The 22,282-nt window shown below is 44.1% G+C and overlaps 1 protein-coding gene across 1 annotated transcript in view; it reads right to left on the bottom strand.

The window, feature by feature from the left end:
• Window positions 1-643: 643 nt before the first annotated feature.
• Window positions 644-22,282, bottom strand: part of CFAP300 (cilia and flagella associated protein 300) — a 32,296-nt gene continuing 10,657 nt past the window's right edge. The window contains exons 4-7 of the mRNA XM_072132968.1: window positions 13,775-13,941; window positions 13,329-13,501; window positions 1,481-1,547; window positions 644-863 (exon numbers count right to left, since the gene is read on the bottom strand). Coding sequence (XP_071989069.1) covers window positions 738-863; window positions 1,481-1,547; window positions 13,329-13,501; window positions 13,775-13,941 — 533 coding nt within the window. The 3' untranslated portion in view covers window positions 644-737. The remainder of the gene's footprint in view (window positions 864-1,480; window positions 1,548-13,328; window positions 13,502-13,774; window positions 13,942-22,282) is intronic.

Here is a 22,282-nt window from a genome sequence, read left to right as displayed (position 1 = left end):
CAAAGCAATTGTGATTTGCAGGTGAATTAGCAGTTGGACCCCAATTATTATAAAGTTATGCCAGAATATCCCTTTAAAGAGAACCTACCACCACGATTCTACCTATAAAAGGTAGATCAGGTGGTAGGTGGATCTATAGGACATGAGGATAGCTCATTTTAGAGCTAATCCTAGCATCCCCGCTATCTTTTTTAAATCTTTATTGCCTTAATATGGAAATTTTCTAAAGAAATACTGTGGCGTGGAGTAGCCGGACATGAGGCTACACATCGCGGCTACTTCACGCCCCAGTAGCCTCTTTGTTCTTCCTACCCTGACATCTTTGGCTCGCAGCTCCTTGTAGCTGTGTACCCACGTCCGAGAAGCAGAGGTTCTGCGCATGCGCAGTAGCTCTGGCTTCGGAGCAGTGGCCGTGCATCCCCCGAAGATGTCTGGGTAGGAGGAACAAAGAGGCTTCTGGGGGCGTGGAGTAGCAGCGACGTGTAGCCTCATGTCCGGCTACTCCACGTCCCAGAAGCCTCTTTAGAAAATTTACATATTAGGGCAATAAAGATTTTAAAAAAGATAGCGGGGACGTGAGCATTAGCTCTAAAAAAAAGGCTATCCCCACGTCCTATTGATCCACCTACCACCCGATCTACCTTTATAGGTAGATTCGTGGTGGTAGGTGCCCTTTAACAAATGATATCGAAGAAGACTAATACCCCATGAATCTTGAATCTTATGTTGCCGGTCCTTTAAAAGATTCCCCCTCCAAAACAATGGTAGAGTACAATGACGTGACGCTTCAGTGGGTCCACGATCAGATAGGCGAATGTCTGCTCGTGAGACTTGGGTGATGGATAGCATAATCCGTTCTCGTCCTGCAAGGACACAAAAGAAAGTGTAATCACTAGTGCCACCCGGGATTATTACCAGAAACACAGGGCATCGGTCACTCTCAGTTACCCAAAGAGAGGTCTTCTCAATAACCAGATGATTCTGTATATTGTGTTAAACTGATCTAAACGTAGTATGTGACACATCAGGCCGAGGTCCCCGATGCTGGACATACACATACTATAGGAGGCAGGCAGTGTACAATGGCCTAACAGAGGATCCCTGGTGGGCCCAGGCTCTAACATATTGGACCCCAGAGGTGCATCAGAAGATAACTGAGGCTAGCAGGGTCTTTTTTCCTAAAGGATAATGAAGGGTGGCTTCCTAGAGGGTGGATTTTTTTAACGCTCGGCCATTGAACAATGTCCAACTCTTCTTGCTCCAATATCTGCTGTCCAAGAATTCCTTGAATAGTTACCTAAAATATATACATCCACCGGTTGTGACTTAAATGCAAATAGTTTCTAAGCAAAAAAAAGAAAAATCCTCTTTTTAGAAAACGAATATTTGTATCAAAAAGTTTACTGGGAAATCGCTCTCCATTCTCTCTCGACCTGTTCACACACGGGACGGCATTATACATGCAGTAATGGAGACTTACATAGGCCGACACTTTGAAGACAGACGATATGATATTTATCTGCTGTGTCTCAGGATCCTTTTGGACGCTACAAAAAGAAAACAGAAATAACAATCACATAAAACAGAATTATTCCCCTTCGATAACATCTATCAAACTGAAAACTAAAACTGTTAAAAGTAATGTCCCTTTTATTTAGTTTTAACGCATTATATTTTAATTAGTGTTTTGCAATGGGCTTTCAAAAGAACGATATTGCTCTGCAGACTCAGTACTTGTCTATACGGCAAAGCAGAAAGCCTATTTTGTGTCCCTTCCTCGCTCAGGTCCGACGGAGTTCACCATCTTCTTCCTGGTGTATGTAAGTGCATTGTCTTGCGACACAATTTGAATCTTGAATCCAGCGCTCAGTTCGAATCATTCGGATCGCCGGACAGCCCGCACCCCCGATTTCTGTCGCATTGAAGCCAGCGCAGCTGCGCCAAAATCCGATTGCGTGCAAGACAATCCCAGCTCAGACCCCTGTTAAATACCTGTCAAAGCTGCGCACATCCCGAAACCGGCGAACAGTCCGACGAAAATGCGATCCGCGACCCTTAGTAAATAAGTCATATTATTGTTGTTGGAGGTCTCACTGCTACCGTTCACAAGAAAGGGGGCCCCAATCTCACTAATCATGCCACTCCAATTACTTCTATGGGGAGGGTGGTCTCGTTCAGGCCCAGAGAAGTGAATGGAGTGTATGCATGCAGTGGCCCTTATCCCAAATTTCAATGATAGGGTATAAGGGTCTTTAGTGGGATAACTCCCACCAGTAATTACGGTATAATATGGATGGCCACGTAATGTATCATCAGTAGATATCACAAGTTCCATCTGTGGACAATGTCTGATATTTCTAACTGAGGGCCGGCCCATTCAGATGTGAGGAAGGACTAAACTGTGTTGGTTTACTAGGCGGGATGTCATATACCATATTTCTTTCTCCTGGAAATGTACACGTTGTATGTGTGTGTTACACAAATGCTTCAGGAGGAATCCACATGCTATGAAGGTCAGACCTGTTCATGTCACCAGTAGACTGCAGCATATTTCTTCCAGGGTGAAGGGTCTGCCCCGAGCTACAAGCTACATGGGTGCACTGAGATCACCTGCGTGCACCCCCAACCTGTAATAGTGACTATGCTAATGTATAATAAACCCAGTATTCACTATGGAATGAAGATATTATAACCTTAGTCCACACTAAGCTGCTCATATACTCTCCATAACTATATCATTGAGGTTTCACCAAATGGCACCCCAAAAGATTTGTTCTTCGCAATACCCTATGGGCAGGCGTCTTGCAGAAGTAGAAATCTCCTTCCACTGTCTAGTGGCCATATCACGGTACTGCAGCTAATTAACTGAATGGAGCACTACATCCTGGACCCCTGCAGTTTGGAAGAAACTCACCCCTGCCAGAGTCCTGCTATTCGCATCGCCCGGGGGCTCAAAGTTTGCAAGTCAGCGTGAAAATGTCAGTCTCACAGTCAATCACCTTCCCTATGTGTATGTGTATTATAGAAACAGATCATTACCATGGAGCGCTTATTTGTCACTGGACACAGTAGTGTCCCTATTGCCTATGGGCGGCCAATTCTCTGAGCAGCAGGACTCTTATTATCACTACCACTTGCTATGAAAGCGTTAATTCTAGGTTTCACTGAGATCAGGCCTCCTGTGGTTAAAAAAAAACCCAACTATATTCTGTACATCAATGGTTACTAAACTTTATAAAGATAGGAATAATAATAATAATCTTTATTTATATAGCGCCATCATATTCCATAGAGCTTTTCAAATCATAGGGGACATATACAAATATAATATTAGATTTAAAGGACACCTGTCATCAGGTCTCAGTCACTATTTCTGTCACCTCTACCTGTTGGAGCAGCTCACAAGGATCCATACCAGACTTTATCTAGTCAATTCATAAATTAATCATTGTAAAATCATCTTTTCTTTATTATGTAAATTAGGCTGGTCACATGGTCAGGGGCAGTGATGTCACCCCTGTTACCCCTCCCCTTGCTCATGTCTGTGTGTAATGTATAGTAAAGCATTGCTGGTGTCTGTGCTTTATCTGCTGACATGCTGCATCCTCCTAATATACATGTGAGAGACACAGACATCAGCTACACAAGTACCTGACATGTTCTGCTATACCATGGCTGCATCCTGGAGCTGTTGTATCTCTCCTATACACACACAGGCTGCAGGGGGCACCAGCACCAGGAAGCACATGGAGGAGCCATTACACCATTATACCTCACATCATTATACAGGCTGTCAGTCAAGCACTGGGGGTGTGGCTTTGCCTCCCACTCATGAATAAGCCGGACAGCTTGAATATGATGACTCATTGGACAACTCACAGGTCATTTGCATAAAGATTTAGGACCTCATTGCTTAGGTTTACAGGCATGTAGAGGGACAATGAAGGGATGGAGGCAATGCTTTCTAATGGCAGTTTATGAAAATATATTTAGTTTAGGGGGTTATTTTGCCTGATGGGTTCTCTTTAAGAGCACAAACAGTCATATGGAACAATAGGAGTGAGGGCCCTGCTCGCAAGAGCTTACAGTCTATAAGGATGAAGGGGTGACACAAGAGCTTACAGTCTATAAGGATGAAGGCGTGACACAAGAGGTGTAAGAACTTGTATAATGGTCCAGCCGTTCTTGTTTGGGGCTACCATATTTAGGACACTTAGCTCTTCTTGGCCCCCACTCTCCTCCCCAATGGAATCTTTATGTTCCTCCATCATGGGTTTCCCACTTTCCTCTTCCCCGGTATTTCAAATCTACTCCCCTTCTGCATCCCCATGAAAGCCAAACTCTGGGATACTTCCCTTTTCTTGGCCATTTCTATCTCCAATCTGCTCCGCCCTGGGATCGACAATTTTCTCCGTTCCGGTATACCCACACTCCTTACCCACCAGTATCCCAAAACTCCGCCCCTCTGTTTACCCCCCTCTCCTCCAACCCAATATCCCAACACACCTGTACCCCAATATCCCCACACTCCACAGGCCCGATGTCCCCACACTCCACAGGCCCAATATCCCCACACTCCACAGGCCCAATATCCACACACCTATCCATTCCAGGATCCCAAACCTGGATCCATTTGTCTTCAGCACCTCTTGCTCCATCATATATATGAGATTATTAAGATCTCTTATCCTATAATTGCACTGTATTTTACGCAGTGGATTCTCTGCTCGAAAATATGTACCTAACGCTCCCCGTGTAATTGAAGAACCACTGCCCGGGCATGAAATCGGATGCAGAGATGTGTTTTCATTCCATCATTCCCTTTAATATTGCTAACAAGCTGTTGTTACGAGGGTTTCTGAGTAAATCATGGTGACAGCACGGTTGGGTTCATGTCAGTACCACTCTGGAGATGAAGGTGCCCATATGAATATAATGAGCTGCACATGTGGAATTCTCCAAGTACAGACAGCAGAGGCCATTCAGCCAGCGCCACTTGTGCACCAGTAATGAGAAAAGTCCAATAACAATCCCTAAAAAAACACTGCCCCTCACATACTTGCCTGCCCCTCACAGCACAAGGAAAGGCTTTTATGTGAAATGAAGGTTATGCTAGACCGCTGTGAGATTATGGAGGGACAAATGAGACACCTTGGCTTCTGCTACTGAAAAATAGGGCGAATTTTAGATTTCAATGAACATTGACAAAAAGGGCAAATATGGGAATTGTAGAATTAGAGTCTGGATGTAAATGTAACATTCGCAAATACTATTGCTGAAAGATCTCTGAGCGGTCTGATCGTACATCTGAAAATACGTATATGTGGTAACAGAGCCAGACGTAGCGGACTGATGGAGTAGGACAAGATGACTACACATAGTTAACTTGTAGTCTGTTACCAGGGAGACGCGTGTTTTGAATAGGAGCTGTAAACAAATGATAATCAAATAGTTTTTGCATTGTTTCTTCATTATAGATGCACTAGTACAAAGTTTTTAGCTTTTACTAGATACTTTAAAGTGGTTTCCCATGATTAAATAAAATCTACCACCAGAAGCAAGCATGGATAAACCAGGCACCGGGACTGTGGTCATCTTCTTATATTTGTTATCCATGGCCTCCATCCTTCTAAAATCCATTGTTAAAATTATGCTAATGAGCTTGAAGGGCTTTGGGGGACGTCACCAGAGCCTTTCAGTGCTGCAGATTCACAGGCTGCTACAATGAGCAGAACATGTCTCACCCAACCCCTTGCTCTTGCACTCCTCCCTCTGCCTGTGTAACCTAGCAGTAGCAGGAAGTGTGGGAGGAAGGGAGACCTGCTCTGCACAGTGTAACAGCCTGTGATGCTACAGGACTCTGGAAACAACCCGAGAACCCTTCAGGCTCATTAGCATCATTTTCAAGTTAATTTTAGAATGGAGGAGGCCATGGATCACAAATATAAGATGATAACAACAGTCACGGTGCTTGGATCTAGGAGTAAGTGTCCCTGGTTATTCATGATGAATTTTGATGGTAGATTTAGCATTATCCTCTATCGGTATGAGGGCTAAATCGTCATTAATGGTAGTGGTCCTAGCTGTCTGACAGCCAATGCTCAGAATGCTGTCCTCCATCGTATGGATAGTAAACAACAATTTAACATTGGGAGAAGCCTTGGGGGTTTGCCACTTTGATAACCCCTGTGGCTCTGGTCCGGATTCCAGTGTGTATGGGGGACATGTATGGGGGACGTATATACGGCCGACATATATGCGGCTGATATACGTCCCCCATACACTTCTATGGGCTCACGGCGCCCTATCTTTTCCCGTATTGCGGCGCCGCGGCCATACATTGCTATGGAGAGGGGCGGGGGTGAGCTGCGCTCATCTCCTCCTCCTCTCCCCGCGCTGCCGTGTATACCCGATGTGTAATATACATGTATCTAGTCTGCGTAAAGATCTGCCACATGTCCCAGCACAAGGAAACCACATGTAGATAAATCTCAGCTGATTTCAACATCCTAGGGCAAGGAAGTGCACTTTCCTGATCTTTCCTTAGTGTCTCCCCCCCCCCCCCCCCCAAAGAGGTGCATATAGACCATGCAGGGCAATTACCATCCACCAGCGTAGAGAAAACCTCTTTAATATCACGGCTGGAGGAGCTGACAGGTAGTGGGAGTGTTAGAAGAGGAATGTCACAGAAGTCTATGCTTCATTGTTCATGTCTAAGAGCTGAAACCAGAGCACTGTCAGTCAATGAGGGGCTGACGCGGGGTGATTGATGAGCGTTGATGGTAAATAAAGTCCCATTTCATTTTTCTTTCTCCTCTGGCGCCTTATTTCCTTCTCTTTACCTGTGATGTCAAACCCAACCCTATGAGGACTCTCAAGTCTGTGATGAAGGACCACTCCAATATTATACGTGACTGTCCAGGTGGATAGGTTTCACTTGTTGAGTCACCCTACGATGCATAGACGATAGTGGGATTTCTCATGGTGAGACTATAACATACGGCACTGTATAAGACTGTGGCATAGGTCACCCATAGCAGCCCATTTTTTTGCCTACAGTAAAATAGCTAGTAGTTACAGTATCACAATCAATTCCAGGGGATTCTGCAGAAATATATCTGGTAAAGGACCAGCAAGGAGTCACAGGGGAGGAGAAAAGTCATGCTAGGAAGTCTCCTCCTGGCTTAATTGATGCCTCATAGGTTGCGATCCCGCCTGAAATGCAATTTGATTTGCGAAGTAGAGGAGATTTGCCTAATTACATTGCTGTTCACATTTGTGTTTGCACATTTCAAGTTATAACATCAATATTTACGTGGATGTGTTAACATCACATTAACGGCTGCATTTTGTAAACGCTAATTTTAACAACAATGTAAAGGCCACGTGTGAAGGCCGCTGTAGTCTAGTTACATCATCAAAAATCCGTCTGGTAAATGCTAAATGTAGCTAATAATAATAATAATTCCTTTATTACGGATACGCAGATTACGCCAAATCAGTCCCTGTCCCCAGTGCAGCTCACAATCTAATCAACCTACCAGTAGGTTTTGGTGTGTGGGAGGAAACTGGAGGACCCAGAGGAAACCCACGCAAACGCAGAGAGAACATACAAACTCTTAGCACATGTTGACCCTGGGACTTGAACCCAGGTCCCCAGCAAGGCTGTAATGCTAACCACTGAGCCACGTAGCTAATGATCATGTACGCTCTCCTCCTGTGGCCATTAGAGGATTAATCACATGAGGAGAGTGTGACTCTTCTAAACCCTGTGACTGTATACAGGTCCTTTAAATGTGACCCTGTCCCTTTTCCCTTACGGCAGGATAGTAAGACTGCAGTTAGATTGTCTTATGAAAAGTCCAAGAAACATTCAAAGAAAGAAGAGCAGCGCAAGATAAGTCTCTGTTACAATGGATGAATAATGCAGTTGTATACGTCACCTCACCTTTAATAAAACATAGTGGCAGCACAGTTGCTCAGTGGTTAGCATTACAGCCTTGCAGTGCTGGGGACTTGGGTTCATGTCCCAGGGTCAACATCTGCAAAGAGTTTGTATGTTCTCTCCATGTTTCCTCCGGTTTCCTCCCACACTCAAAAACATACTGGTAGGTTGATTAGATTGTGAGCTCCATTGGGGACAGGACTGATTTGGCTGCATAATCTGTGTGAACTATATAAATAAAGGAATTATTATTATCATAGTGGACAACCCATTTTATATTGTCTGAGCTCGCAGTATTGCACCAACTTCAAGCAGAACCTCAGCACCTCCCTATGATGACCCATACTGGTCTGTTACACTGAATGAGGCTCTTAGGCTTCCGTATCTATTGCAACATTTTCCCACAGCATGAGAGTTTATCTGCGGGACATGCTCGGGGATATTCTGTAGCTTGGTATGGTGTGTACATAAGGGCTATGCTAGTGCAGGGCGTGGAACTGAGCAATAAGAAGTGAATGGAAAAGGAAATGGCAGGTGCATCTGCCCCAGCTGGGATTTTTTTTTTCTCTTACCGTGAGAGCCAAATGAGCGTCCTTCTCACACCCACCACATCACGTGTACAAGCAATCTGACGGGAGGAGACGGCCCAGGATGTAGCATATGGGAGATGGAACCTGTATGCTAATACAGAATCATTTAAACATTCTATATTTTAAGGGGAACCTGCCACCCCCCAGAATTCTGGCTTTAGAATTTAGAATGCAACTTTTTGGATCAACTTATGCAAACACTTTGTACCATTTTACAGTTATATGTGTGTGTACACTAAGCTTAAAAAAAAAGTGAAAGGGAAATGAGTGTCCACTATGATAATATAAAGGCGGGTGTGTATAGTACCCAGCTTTTATAATAAAACTGTAGAAGGGAGAATTACTCCACCTGCTTCACCTGTATATTTGTGTTCCCTGACCTCACCTCCACTCACCTCATCCATGTTAAATCCCATTACAGTAAAGACTTCTCTTGTGCTGCCCCTTTTCCCTGGAATTTTCCCTGTAAGGTGTCTGCAGCAGTGTAATAGTACTTTAGTGGCTGATGCTGAATGATGAATTCGGTGCATTTTTGGACATTTCGGTCCATTATAAATTAAGCCACACCCATTTCTTCTAATCCCACCCTCTTATCAAGCAAAAAGAAAAAGTAATCTCCCATAATTTTGCCCCATAACAATATATTGTAATGCTTCAGACACCACAAAGAAGTCAAAAAAAGAGTAGCTGGTGCACTGGTCTGTCCCCCATGTACCTGCAACCTGATTTGTATATACACAAAAAGATGGTTATCTCTGAAATGCTCTGTTTGTGTCCAAAACTGTATGTTAATGCCTCTATTAAAGGGAATCTGTCAGGGTACTTGGGACAAGTGGGGGTCTGACGACTACACCAGCACTGATCAGATGTTCCTGTAACCTTTGGGTGCTAAAACATAGGGTGCTGTCACACAGGTGCGTTCTTGGTGCGTTTTTAATCGCACTGAAAAGGCATGTATGTATGAACATTTTCACAGCTGCTTAAACTTCCACAAATGAAGAAAAAACTGATTCAAACCATCTAAACATATGGTAAACATGCAAAAACGCATATGTTTTCAGTGCGTTTCAAAAACGGACCAAGAACCATCCAAGAAGCACCCCAAGATAAACTTATAAATTATGATTATAAGCCTGAGGGGCTCTGGTGGGTGTTTCCAGAGCCCTGAAGTGATATCTTTTCACTCTGTTATGCTGTAACAAGAGCAGAGCAGGTCTACCCTTCCCCTGCAGTTCCTGCTGCTGGATTACACAGGCAGAGGCAGGGGTGGGACATGTACCGCTTATAGTAACAACCAGTGAAAAGACATCACTAAGGGGCTCTGGGAACACCCCCAGAGCCCTTCTGGCTCATTAGCATAATTTTGAAAGTTTATGCAATGGTGCGGCACACGCTAGCATGAATGGGGGAGGGGGACTCTGGCCAATCGCCTATGCGTTTCTATGGAAACACAAGCAATAGGTAACCAGAACCTGGTGTCTTGCATTTAAACAATACAAAACACTGGGTGCTGGTTAGAGATCGCATGTGTTTCACTGTTAATGCATAAGCAGTCGACCCCAGCCCTGTTACCATGGCTAGCATAGCGTTAGGTAATGTAAGGCTAGCAGAACGTGTAACCGCAGCCTGGGGATCAAACATTCTGCCTCTGGTCACAACAACCCAGCAGCAGGACCACTACCTCTGCATTTGTGCAAGGAGGAACAGGAGGAGCACTGCCTGAGCCCTGCAAAATGACCTCTAGCATCCACAAATGTGCAGGAGTCTGCACAACGGTTAGAAACTGATTCTATAAGGAGGGTATGAGGGCCCGACGTCCACAGATGGGGTTGTGCAGGATGCTTGGCATCTACCAGAGAACGCCAGAATTGGCAAATTCGCCACTGAGGCCCTGTGCTTTTCGCAGATGAAAGCAGGTTCACACTGAGCACATGTGACAGACATGACAGAGTCTGGAGACGCTGTGGAGAGCGATCTGCTGCCTGCAACATCCTTCAGCATGACCGGTTTGGCAGTGGGTCAGTAATGGTGTGGGGCAGCATTTCTATGGAGGGCCACACAGCCCTCCATGTGCTCGCCCGAGGTAGCCTGACTGCCATTAGGTACCAAATGAGATCCTCAAACAGTTGGCCTCCGGGTAGCTCCTAATGCAGGACAATGCTACACCTCATGTGGCTGGAGTGTGTCAAGGTGAAGGCATTGAAGCTAAGGACTGGTCCGCTCGCTCCCCAGACCCAAATCCGATTGAGCACATCTGGGATATAACGTCTCGCTCCATCCCCAATGTCACATTGCACCACAGACTGTCCAGGAGTTGGCGGATGCTTTAGTCCAGGTCTGGAAGAAGGTCCCTCAGGAGACCATCCGCAACCTGATCAGGAGCATCCTGAGGCGTTGTAGGGAGGTCATACAGGCACGTGGAGGCCACACACAATACAGAGCCTCATCAGGAGCATGGCTAGGTGTTGTAGGGAGGTCATACAGGCACGTGGAGGCCACACACAATACAGAGCCTCATCAGGAGCATGGCTAGGTGTTGTAGGGAGGTCATACAGGCACGTGGAGGCCACACACAATACAGAGCCTCATCAGGAGCATGCCGAGGCGTTGTAGGGAGGTCATACAGGCACGTGGAGGCCACACACATTACAGAGCCTAATCAGGAGCATGCCGAGGCGTTGTAGGGAGGTCATACAGGCACGTGGAGGCCACACACAATACAAAACCTCATCAGGAGCATGGCTAGGTGTTGTAGGGAGGTCATACAGGCACGTGGAGGCCACACACAATACAGAGCCTCATCAGGAGCATGCCGAGGCGTTGTAGGGAGGTCATACAGGCACGTGGAGGCCACACACAATACAGAGCCTCATCAGGAGCATGCCGAGGCGTTGTAGGGAGGTCATACAGGCACGTGGAGGCCACACACAATACAGAGCCTCATCAGGAGCATGGCTAGGTGTTGTAGGGAGGTCATACAGGCACGTGGAGGCCACACACAATACTGACTTGTTTTATAGACATTAGATCAAAGTTAGATCAGCCTGTAGTGTGTTTTTTCCACTTTAATTTTGTGGGCGACTCCAAATCCAGGCCTACATCGGTTAATAAATTTGATTTCCATTGATGATTTTTTGTTGTCAGCACATTCAACTCTGTACAGAACAAAGTATTCAACAAGAATATTTCATACATTCAGCTCTAGGACGCTTCATTTTAGTGTTCCCTATTTTGATGAGTGTATAAACATAGTATGGTGGTCCAGTGACGGGACAGTGGGGCAGGGTTGCAGTTCCTGAGTCGTTTCGGGAGGCTTATGGAGCACAGATGCTGCACAAGTCTGGGAAAGTTTCGATGTGAATGGAAGCTATTATGTGCGGGCTGTGTGTGAATGTGTGCGGGGCCGGCCGGGTATAATAGGGCACACACAGGACTTGCACTGCTTGTTTCCTTTTCCTCTCTAATAACGTTTGCAGAGGGGACGATGAAAGTGAAATGACACCAATTCTTTTTTGTTTCTGCTCCTATTTTTCAGCATTAAAGTAACTTCTCCCTTTCTGGTTCACTTGGAGGGCATGTTTGCTATAGTAACATCCACAAGGTGCTCTCCTCTACAGGGGAGTGGGGAGTTTGTTTTCTTTCCCTAATAAATTTCTATCATTAACCCGCTTCCAAAAAACGATATTAGGAAAAATAAACATAACGGCGCAACGCTGGGAACGATCAGGTACAAGCGTCGTATGGTCACGTGACTTCCACAAAGAGCCCATTCTGTGGATCTTCTGCTCATTTAGGGCTTTAATTAGCTAAATTGTCCTAATTTTAGGCCGGCGGTTCTCCTGCTGGTCCCCATCTGTTTCCCGTTGTGCTGATTTATGAAGCGGAGTTGGGAAATTGCTCTTGTGAATAGAGAAGTTTTTCCTACTTTACAAAGTTTACTGTTCATAAAAATCCTGCGTATTCTGTAACGTGGCAATGCAAAGCGTGTGCGGAGGGAGCAAAGTGCAGGACGGGGGATTTCAGTGTAAAATTTGTATTATGTACTGGGATTAAAAAGTTTTTGCTAGAAAATACTGGATTTTGCATACTGTTGGCTGTTGGCTTCACACGCTGCGTTCAGAAACACAATTCAAGCGCAGCAGAAGGTTGTCCTGATCCTACGTGCATTTAGACCTCAACGTCTGCAGGAGCAACATGTGAAGTACAATGGAAAACACGCGTTACTCATTCCCAATCGCAAGCATTTAGGTCTTAAAGAATCTGTGATCGTGGCTCGGCCACACTAGGCTTGAGTTGTGTTTCTACATGCAATTCAAATGCAGCATGTGAATGCGGCCTGCACGAAAGATTTTGCTGCCTGAGGTCCCGTTAATATGTAGCTGAAGAGTGATTTGCCTAATTAAACAGCTGTTGACACTTGCGTTTACAAAACGGAAATGTTAACGCTTGCGTTAACAAACACATGCGCTAACCGTGATGTTAACACACTTTATTTATGTAAATCACTCTTCAGCTATTCCAATGCATTTTTAAACGCATGCGGTAAACGCAACGTGTGACCGCACCCAAAGCTGTTCCACAAATGTCATTCACCTGTTGATTTGATGTCTTTCACTTGTTAAAATAAGTAATACCACCTAAAACCAACCCAAAACTAATTGCGATGCAGTTTTAACTGCAACGTGTGAACGCACCCCTAGGTCTACACACATCTGCACCCACTACTAGCATTGTAATCACCCAACATAAGAGGGGCCATCTAGACCCAACCAGATAAAACCCCATGCTCTCACCTCAGGAGCTCTTTGTACATGGACTTTGTAATATCCAGATATGGATCTATCGTATCCTCAAACTGGCAGACGGCTCCCCCAAGGCAGAGATGTTTGAAGAGGAGGAAGAGAAACTCTTGTCTATCAGATTGGCTAAATATCTCATACTTGTCAGAGTCTTCAAGGAGGAGGACCTAAACCAAGAAAGAAAAAAAATTCTAAAAAAGTGTTCATGATGCAGGTTGCAAAGTGGGGAGGAGTCTAGCAAAGCGGCCTACTAGAGTGTGGGAGGAGTCTAGCAAAGCGGCCTACTAGAGTGTGGGAGGAGTCTAGCAAAGCGGCCTACTAGAGTGTGGGAGGAGTCTAGCAAAGCGGCCTACTAGAGTGTGGGAGGAGTCTAGCAAAGTTTTTCAAAAAGAAATGCCATATTTTGGTAGGAAAACCCATCTGAATTGTAAAGGTCCTACCTTACGAAGTTCATCTGACACTACAAAATCGTCAACGTACTCATCGAGGCATTTAGAGATGTAGCCACTTTCCTTGACAATGTTCTCTTCCTGCAAGCGATCAAACAGTGACATGGATAGATGGGTGCACGGGACCTCCCTCGCTTCAATTTTCTTAACATTAGTCCCTGCAGGAACATGAATGTTCATTAACTTTCCCACAGCTGAGAGAAGAAGCATACTGTATACACATAGTGGTTACACATGGCGTTTTGAAACAGCTGTGGAGAGGAGATTTGTCTAATGACCTTATATAAACATTGTGTTTACGTGCATTAGCAGTTGCCGTTTATAAAAATAATGTTAACATAAAGTAAACTTGTAAACTTTTTTGTGGTGTAACTTTAACATAGGGCACGTGAGACACTTTGCATGTGAAATCTGCCGCACTGTCCCCTAATTTGTGTCGCATGGTGACCAGTGCAGCTGGGCCACAAAAGGGTCGAGTGCGACACAACAGACACTTCTTAAATACATGTGCAAGCAGTATACACTGTAAATCCAGCTATTTCTTACAACCCCCGGTTCTATATGTGATTTCATGTGAATGGGACAGGAGATTAATCTGCTGCTAGACCCTCTGACATCAGTTTATCTCAAGGTCCAATGTTACCTGTGAGGCCCCCATTACACATATGGCAGGGTCCAATGTTACCTGTGAGGCCCCCATTACACATATGGCAGGGTCCAATGTTACCTGTGAGGCCCCCATTACACATATGGCAGGGTCCAATGTTACCTGTGAGGCCCCCATTACACATATGGCAGGGTCCAATGTTACCTGTGAGGCCCCCATTACACATATGGCAGGGTCCAATGCTACCTGTGAGGCCCCCATTACACATATGGCAGGGTCCAATGTTACCTGTGAGGCCCCCATTACACATATGGCAGGGTCCAATGTTACCTGTGAGGCCCCCATTACACATATGGCAGGGTCCAATGTTACCTGTGAGGCCCCCATCACACATATGGCAGGGTCCAATGTTACCTGTGAGGCCCCCATTACACATATGGCAGGGTCCAATGTTACCTGTGAGGCCCCCATTACACATATGGCAGGGTCCAATGTTACCTGTGAGGCCCCCATCACACATATGGCAGGGTCCAATGTTACCTGTGAGGCCCCCATTACACATATGGCAGGGTCCAATGTTACCTGTGAGGCCCCCATTACACATATTGCAGGGTCCAATGTTACCTGTGAGGAAACTTCCGGTAACGCTATCAAAAACTGCGGCGGGGTATAATGTAATCATCGGACCGCTCACAAAGCGGTTCCGACGTATTAATTAGGGGGCAGTCTGAGGCGCTGCCTCTACTCCGGACCGCCCCGCTCGCTCCATAGGGTGGCGGTGACAGCCGCGTGTAATGCGGCAGTCACCGCCCGTAACCACGCCCCCCTCATGAATACGTCGGACAGCTTTGCGAACGGTCCGACAATTACATTGTACCCCGCCGCAGTTTCCGGTAACGCTATCCTTCTAACACTGAGGCGTTTGTTCAAGCACTAGGAGCTGCTTACTTTACTGCTTACCCGAAATTTTGGGTGACAGGTCCTTTTTAAATTGCAGAAGCCTTTGATAACTGTTACAGCTGTTTATTGTAGCCTAAGGCTAAAGTACAGTAAATTACCAACATCCAGAGGTCCGTTTGTAAGTAGGGGTTGTATGTAAGTCAGGTGTTCTTAAGCAGGAGACCGTAGTTAATACCAACCAAAATTGGTGCAAGGAAAGAAAACGGGTGAGAAGAAGCAAAGTCATGAAGAGCCAAGGCTCCCTGATCCTGGCTGGGAGGAAAGGCTCGCCCATCTACCCCCATCCCACAGAAGTGGGGGGAAGTGCTAAAGTTAAGATACATCTTCAACTTTGAGGGAATGAACAATTAGGGGAAAAATAAGACCCTATGATGAAAGAAACACCTAAAGGATACAAGTATCACCTGCCCCCTAACCAAAACAAAACGATGACCTGCGCTCTACCACCCAGAAAATGCTGACCCATAAAATGGTGACAATTTAATGATAGTCCCCGGGACTTGGCTGATAATCTTGTATCTATTGTGTCTGTAAGGCTGGGTATGTCCTCGGGGAGAATTACACACAAGTATAGGGTTTCGTCACAAGGGTGGGGATGGCGATTGTCAATGTGACTCATCAATCACTAGGATCTGGAAGGTGTGGACCTCGCATGATCTATAAATTTGCAGGTTCAGTGACAGGTCCTCCCGGTTTAAGGTTAGAAAATAACTGAGTGATGGATAAAGGGAATGTGTTGTCTTCCAGTTTATTAATGTAGGTCAACGGATGCCATGGATTTTCATGATTAAAAGTTAATAAACTGTGATGTGCAGGACCCCTCTTGTAAAAGCTGACCTGCAGTACCAGACATGGCCTATGGACAGAAGAGGCGCTGTAGCTAGGTAACAAAACCCCAACCTGGGCACCCAAGAAACATCAGATAAGGGTGCTGGTGGGATCTGCCTTTTATTATACAATCTTTTTTTTATTGGTTTTAAGAACACCCTTAAGAAGGAAATGTAGAAAAGTCTAGAAATAAGGGGCCAAAGCCGCTCTGCCTAAACCAGACGCGTTGATCAGGCAGCATTTCGCCCCTAGCAACTAGGTATGGCTATGATTGGCCGGGAGTTTCCACCAGGTGTCCTACTTAAAGAACATCTACCACCAGGATGAAGGATTGTAAACCAGGCACGCTGACATACTGGTGAGTGACTCCTCTGGCAGGATCTGCTCTTATTCAAGCTTCCGATTCCCTTATTATTAAGAAAAAAAGGCTTTAAAAATTATGCAAGGAGCCTAAGGGGCTCCAGGCTCCATAGATGTTAATGGAGTCTGGAGCCGCTCTGGGTCATTTGCATACTTTTAAAAGCATTTTTTGTAACAACATGGACATTAGAAGCTAAAAGAAGAGCAGATCCTGCCAGAGGAGGCACACAGCAGTATGTCAGTGTTCTTGGTTTACAATCCTTTATCCTGGTGGTAGATGTCCTTTAACCCCTAGGCGCACCAGGACGTTATAGTACGTCCCCGGGGCTAGATGCTTAGCGCACGGGGACGTTCTATAACGTCCTGCTTCTGGCACCGGCTCACGAACGGAGCCGGTACCAGAAGCAGCGGCTGTCAGCTGTCTAGTACAGCTGACAGCCTGCGCTAACACCCGCGATCGGAGCCGGCTCCGATCGCGGGTGTTAACCCCTTACACGCCGCGGTCAAACATGACCGCGGCGTGTAAGGGTGTTTGCGTTGTGGATCGGATCCCCCGTGCCGCTTACCGGGGGATCCGATCCATCCCTGGGCAGCTCCGAGGACTGGCATGTGCCCCGGAGCTGCCCGGTCTCCATGGCAGCCAGACCCCTTCCGGGTCTGGCTGTAAACTGTCTGAGCATGCGCAAGCTTGCTCAGACAGTTTACACTGCTCTACAATAAAATAGTATTGTAGAGCAGTGTATTGGACTTAAACCAGTGATCAGAGCATCACTGGTTTAAGTTCAAGTATGTATAAGTAAAAATATGCAAAAACACTTAACACTACACATTATAATAAATAAAAAATAAATACATAAAAATATAAGCCCCTAAAATGTCATTTTCCCATAAAAACACTTAATAAAGTATAAAAAACACAAAAACACAAAACCCCCCGCATATTTGGTATTGCCGTGTCCGTAACAATCTGTATAATAAAACAGAATCGTTACTGGACCCGCACGGTACACGCCGTAGAAAAAAACCCGCAAAAACGTTCCGAAAAAAGATAATTTTTAATTATACCCTATCAAAAAATGCTCTAAAAAGTAATTTAAAAAATGTTATGCACTCCAAAATAAGCCCACAAAAAAGAACAACTCTTCTCGCAAAAAATAAGCCCCTAACCGGATTTGTCAGCCGAAAAATAAAAAAGTTATGCATATGAAAAGATGGTGATGCTAAAATGAACAAGATTTTCTCCAAATTGGTTTTTATTCAGTACAATTGAATAAAATACACAAAACCCCCACATATTTGGTATCCCTGCGTCCGTAACAATCTGCATAATAAAACAGAATCGTTATTAGATCCGCAAAGTGAACCCCGTAAAAAACAAAACAAAAAAAAGCTCCAGAAAAAAGATCATTTTCAATTAATACCCTATAAAAATGCTCTAAAAAGGGATTTAAAAAATGTTATGCACTCTAAAATAAGACAACTAAAAAGAACAATCCTTCTCGCAAAAAATAAGCCCTTAAACAGATTTGTGAGGCAAAAAATAAAAAAGTTATGCATATGAAAGACGGTGATGCTAAAATTAACAACATTTTTGCCAAATTACTTTTTATGCAGTAAAAATGGGAAAAAAATAAAAAATCTATATAAATGAGGTCTTTTTGTAATCGTGGCGACCCATAGAATAAAAATAATATACTATTTTTATGGTATGGTAAACGGGCAAAAAAAAAAACCCATAAAAATCTTCCTGAAAAGTGATGATTTTCATTTCCTCCACCAACAAAGAGTTAATAAAATCTCACCAATTAGCCTATAGATTCCCCCAAATTACGTACCAGAAAAGTGCATCTCATGTGGCAAAAGAAATAAGCCCCTATAGGTCCACATTAAAAAAAGAAAAAAATTATAGCCTGTACAATGTGACATAGCAAATCTGCTCTGGATGGCGCCTCCTTCCCTTCTATGCCCGGCCGTGCGCCCATACAGCAGGTTACCACCACATATGGGGTATCAGTGTACTCGGGAGAAATTGGGTAACAAACTTTGTGGAGCCTTTATTCATTTAATCCATTGTAAATGTTTAATTTTCCACCCAAAATGGGTGTATTGTGAAAAAATATTACAATTTGCAGACTGCACCTCCATTTTGTTTTAACCCCTATAAAACACGTAAAGCGTTAACAAACTTCTTAAAAGTGGTTTTTCATACGTTGAGGTGTGTAGTTTCCACAATGGGGTAATTTACGAGTCTCACTATTATTTAGGCCTCTCAGTGTCAATTAGAAGTTGAGCAGGTCCATCTAAATGCGGGTTTTGGTGATTTTACAAAAAATGTGAAAAATGATACCTAAATTCTGAGCCTCATAACATTCTAGTAAAATATGTGGAATCTTAAAAAACCATGCCAACATAAAGCAGACATTTGGGAAATGTAAGTTATGAATTTATTTGGGAGCTATGACTATCTGCATCAAAAGTAGAGAATTTAGAACGTTGAAAATAAAGAATTTTTCCAATTTTTTTCCAAATTTTGTTTTTTTTCATAACTAAACACAAAAGATATCATCCAAATTTTTAAACTAATTTGAAGTACAATGTGTCACGAGAAAACAATCTCAAAATCCCCTGGATATCTCATAGCGTTCCAAAACTATAACCACTTATAGTGTCACAGGTCAGATTTGAAGAATGGGGCCGCGTCCTTAAGGACAAAATAGGCTGTGCCCCCTAGGGGTTAAAGTTTGTGTCCGATTGTTTCTACTTCTGACCCCATTTACAATATAGTTTCTTCCACCTCAGGGCTTTTGTAGCTTTTGATAGGTGTTGGACATCCCCTGATAATATACATACAATCTATCATTACAGTTTTCTTTCCATATTTCTAATAATTTACTTATTATTGACCAAAAGGTTTATCTATATTCTCTTATAATCCTCGACCCCCACCCCCACACACACACACAACATGTGTTCAATGATAAGGAGCTGAAAGCTACAGTTACAACGAGCAGGCTCATGCTTTCTGATGCTTCAGTCTAATATCAGTCCCATGATGCCTCAGCAAAGTACTACATAGATATCTATAAACAACCTTATCTTTGTCTGCTAGAGGAAAAGTGCAATTATCCTACTCGTATAAAAGATCATAATGAATATGAAGGCTCATGCTTTCTGATGCTCCAGTCTAATATCAGTCCCATGATGCCTCAGCACAGACCTACATAGACAGCTGAAAACAACATTGTCTTTGTCTGCTAGGGAAACAATGGGGGTCATTTACTAAGGGCCCGATTCGCGGGTTCCCGACGTGTTACCCGAATATTTCCGATTTGCGCCGGGATTGTGGCGCACGCGATCGGATTGTGGCGCATCGGCGCTGGCATGCACGCGACGGAAATGGGGGGCGTGGCCGAACGAAAACCCGACGGATTCGGAAAAACCGCCGCATATAAAAAAAAAAAATTTGTCTCGGAGCTTGCACTTACCTTCACTCAGCCCGGCTCGGTGAACTCCAATGCGTTCCGATGTTTTACAGCGCAGCAGCGCCACCTGGTGGACGGCGGAGGAACTACCTTAATGAATCCTGGCCGGACCCGAACCCAGCGCAGAGAACGCGCCGCTGGATCGCGAATGGACCGGGTAAGTAAATCTGCCCCATTGTGATTATCTAAAAGATCATAAGTATACAGTCAGGGAGCCTGCACACTCATCTCCTACATTAAAAAACGGTGTGACTGAATTCAGCAAGGATCCTGGAGCCTAAACTGGTGACTACCAAGAGACAACAGAAAGGCAGCAAAGTTATGACTGGATTAACTTCCAGGTTTAATTAGGCTGCATTCATACATATCGCCTGGTAAAACATTGTAAACACAATCCAATTGAGTTAACACTGTGTAAATGTTGTGTTTACATAATGTTAACACCATGTCTAATGCATTTATTAGCACAATGTAAATGCAATGTATGAACGAACCCTAAATAATTGAGGATAATGGAGATGATGAGGATGGGGAATAATCTAAAATCAGCTATAATATTGATTTCTGTCACTTCCGTTACACAGCAATAATCTCTTCTATATGGAGGGCTCACCCTTGGGCGTTTCCTTCCGATGGTAATCGTCCATATTTAATAGCCGCTGCAAAAGTCCCAGCAAATACATAAATCGTAAATGTTATCTCCTGAACAAAGGATGGGTTTTATATAAGTATTTGTTTGCTGTTCTTATCTATCCCTCCCCTCCCTGGAAATCTCATATAGTGAATGTGCAATTCTAGGGCAAAATGATTCCACATTCACAAACATTTTGGAGTTTATTTCTATCAATTGTGTTTCATTTTAATATTGGACTGAGCAAAGGTGGTACAAGTAATCGTGGAGTCTCCTAGGAAACACAGAAAGGGGCCCACTACTGTATGATCACCGCCTAAAAGATGGTCAGAACATGAAACAGGATTATTGTGGTCTCCAATATGTGTCACAAGTCTTTTCATAGTACACAGTGATGTCACAGTACAGCGATAATACACACAGTGATGTCACAGTACTGGGATAATACACGCAGTGATGTCACAGTACAGGGATAATACACACAGTGATGTCACAGTACAGGGATAATACACACAGTGATGTCACAGTACAGGGATAATACACAGAGTGATGTCACAGTACAGCGATAATACACACAGTGATGTCACAGTACTGGGATAATACACGCAGTGATGTCACAGTACAGGGATAATACACACAGTGATGTCACAGTACAGGGATAATACACACAGTGATGTCACAGTACAGGGATAATACACACAGTGATGTCACAGTACAGCGATAATACACACAGTGATGTCACAATACAGAGATAATACACACAGTGATGTCACAGTACAGAGATAATACACACAGTGATGTCACAGTACAGGGATAATACACACAGTGATGTCAAAGTACAGGGATAATACACACAGTGATGTCACAGTACAGGGATAATACACACAGTGATGTCACAGTACAGAGATAATACACACAGTGATGTCACAGTACAGGGATAATACACACAGTGATGTCAAAGTACAGGGATAATACACACAGTGATGTCACAGTACAGGGATAATACACACAGTGATGTCAAAGTACAGGGATAATACACACAGTGATGTCACAGTACAGGGATAATACACACAGTGATGTCAAAGTACAGGGATAATACACACAGTGATGTCACAGTACAGGGATAATACACACAGTGATGTCACAGTACAGGGATAATACACACAGTGAGGTCACAGTACAGGGATAATACACACAGTGAGATCACAGTACAGGGATAATACACACAGTGATGTCACAGTACAGGGATAATACACACAGTGATGTCACAGTACAGGGATAATACACACAGTGATGTCACAGTACAGGAATAATACACACAGTGATGTCACAGTACAGGGATAATACACACAGTGATGTCACAGTACAGGGATAATACACACAGTGAGGTCACAGTTCAGGGATAATACACACAGTCATGTCACAGTACAGGGATAATTCACACAGTGATGTCACAGTACAGAGATAATACACACAGTGATGTCACAGTACAGGGATAATACACACAGTGATGTAACAGTACAGAGATAATACACACAGTGATGTCACAGTACAGGGATAATACACACAGTGATGTCACAGTACAGGGATAATACACACAGTGATGTCACAGTTCAGGGATAATACACACA

Source organism: Engystomops pustulosus, chromosome 2 (assembly GCF_040894005.1).
Source record: "Engystomops pustulosus chromosome 2, aEngPut4.maternal, whole genome shotgun sequence".
NCBI lineage: Eukaryota > Metazoa > Chordata > Amphibia > Anura > Leptodactylidae > Engystomops > Engystomops pustulosus.
Note: the sequence above shows the minus strand (reverse complement) of the source record. Positions and strands in the feature narration are given on the sequence as shown.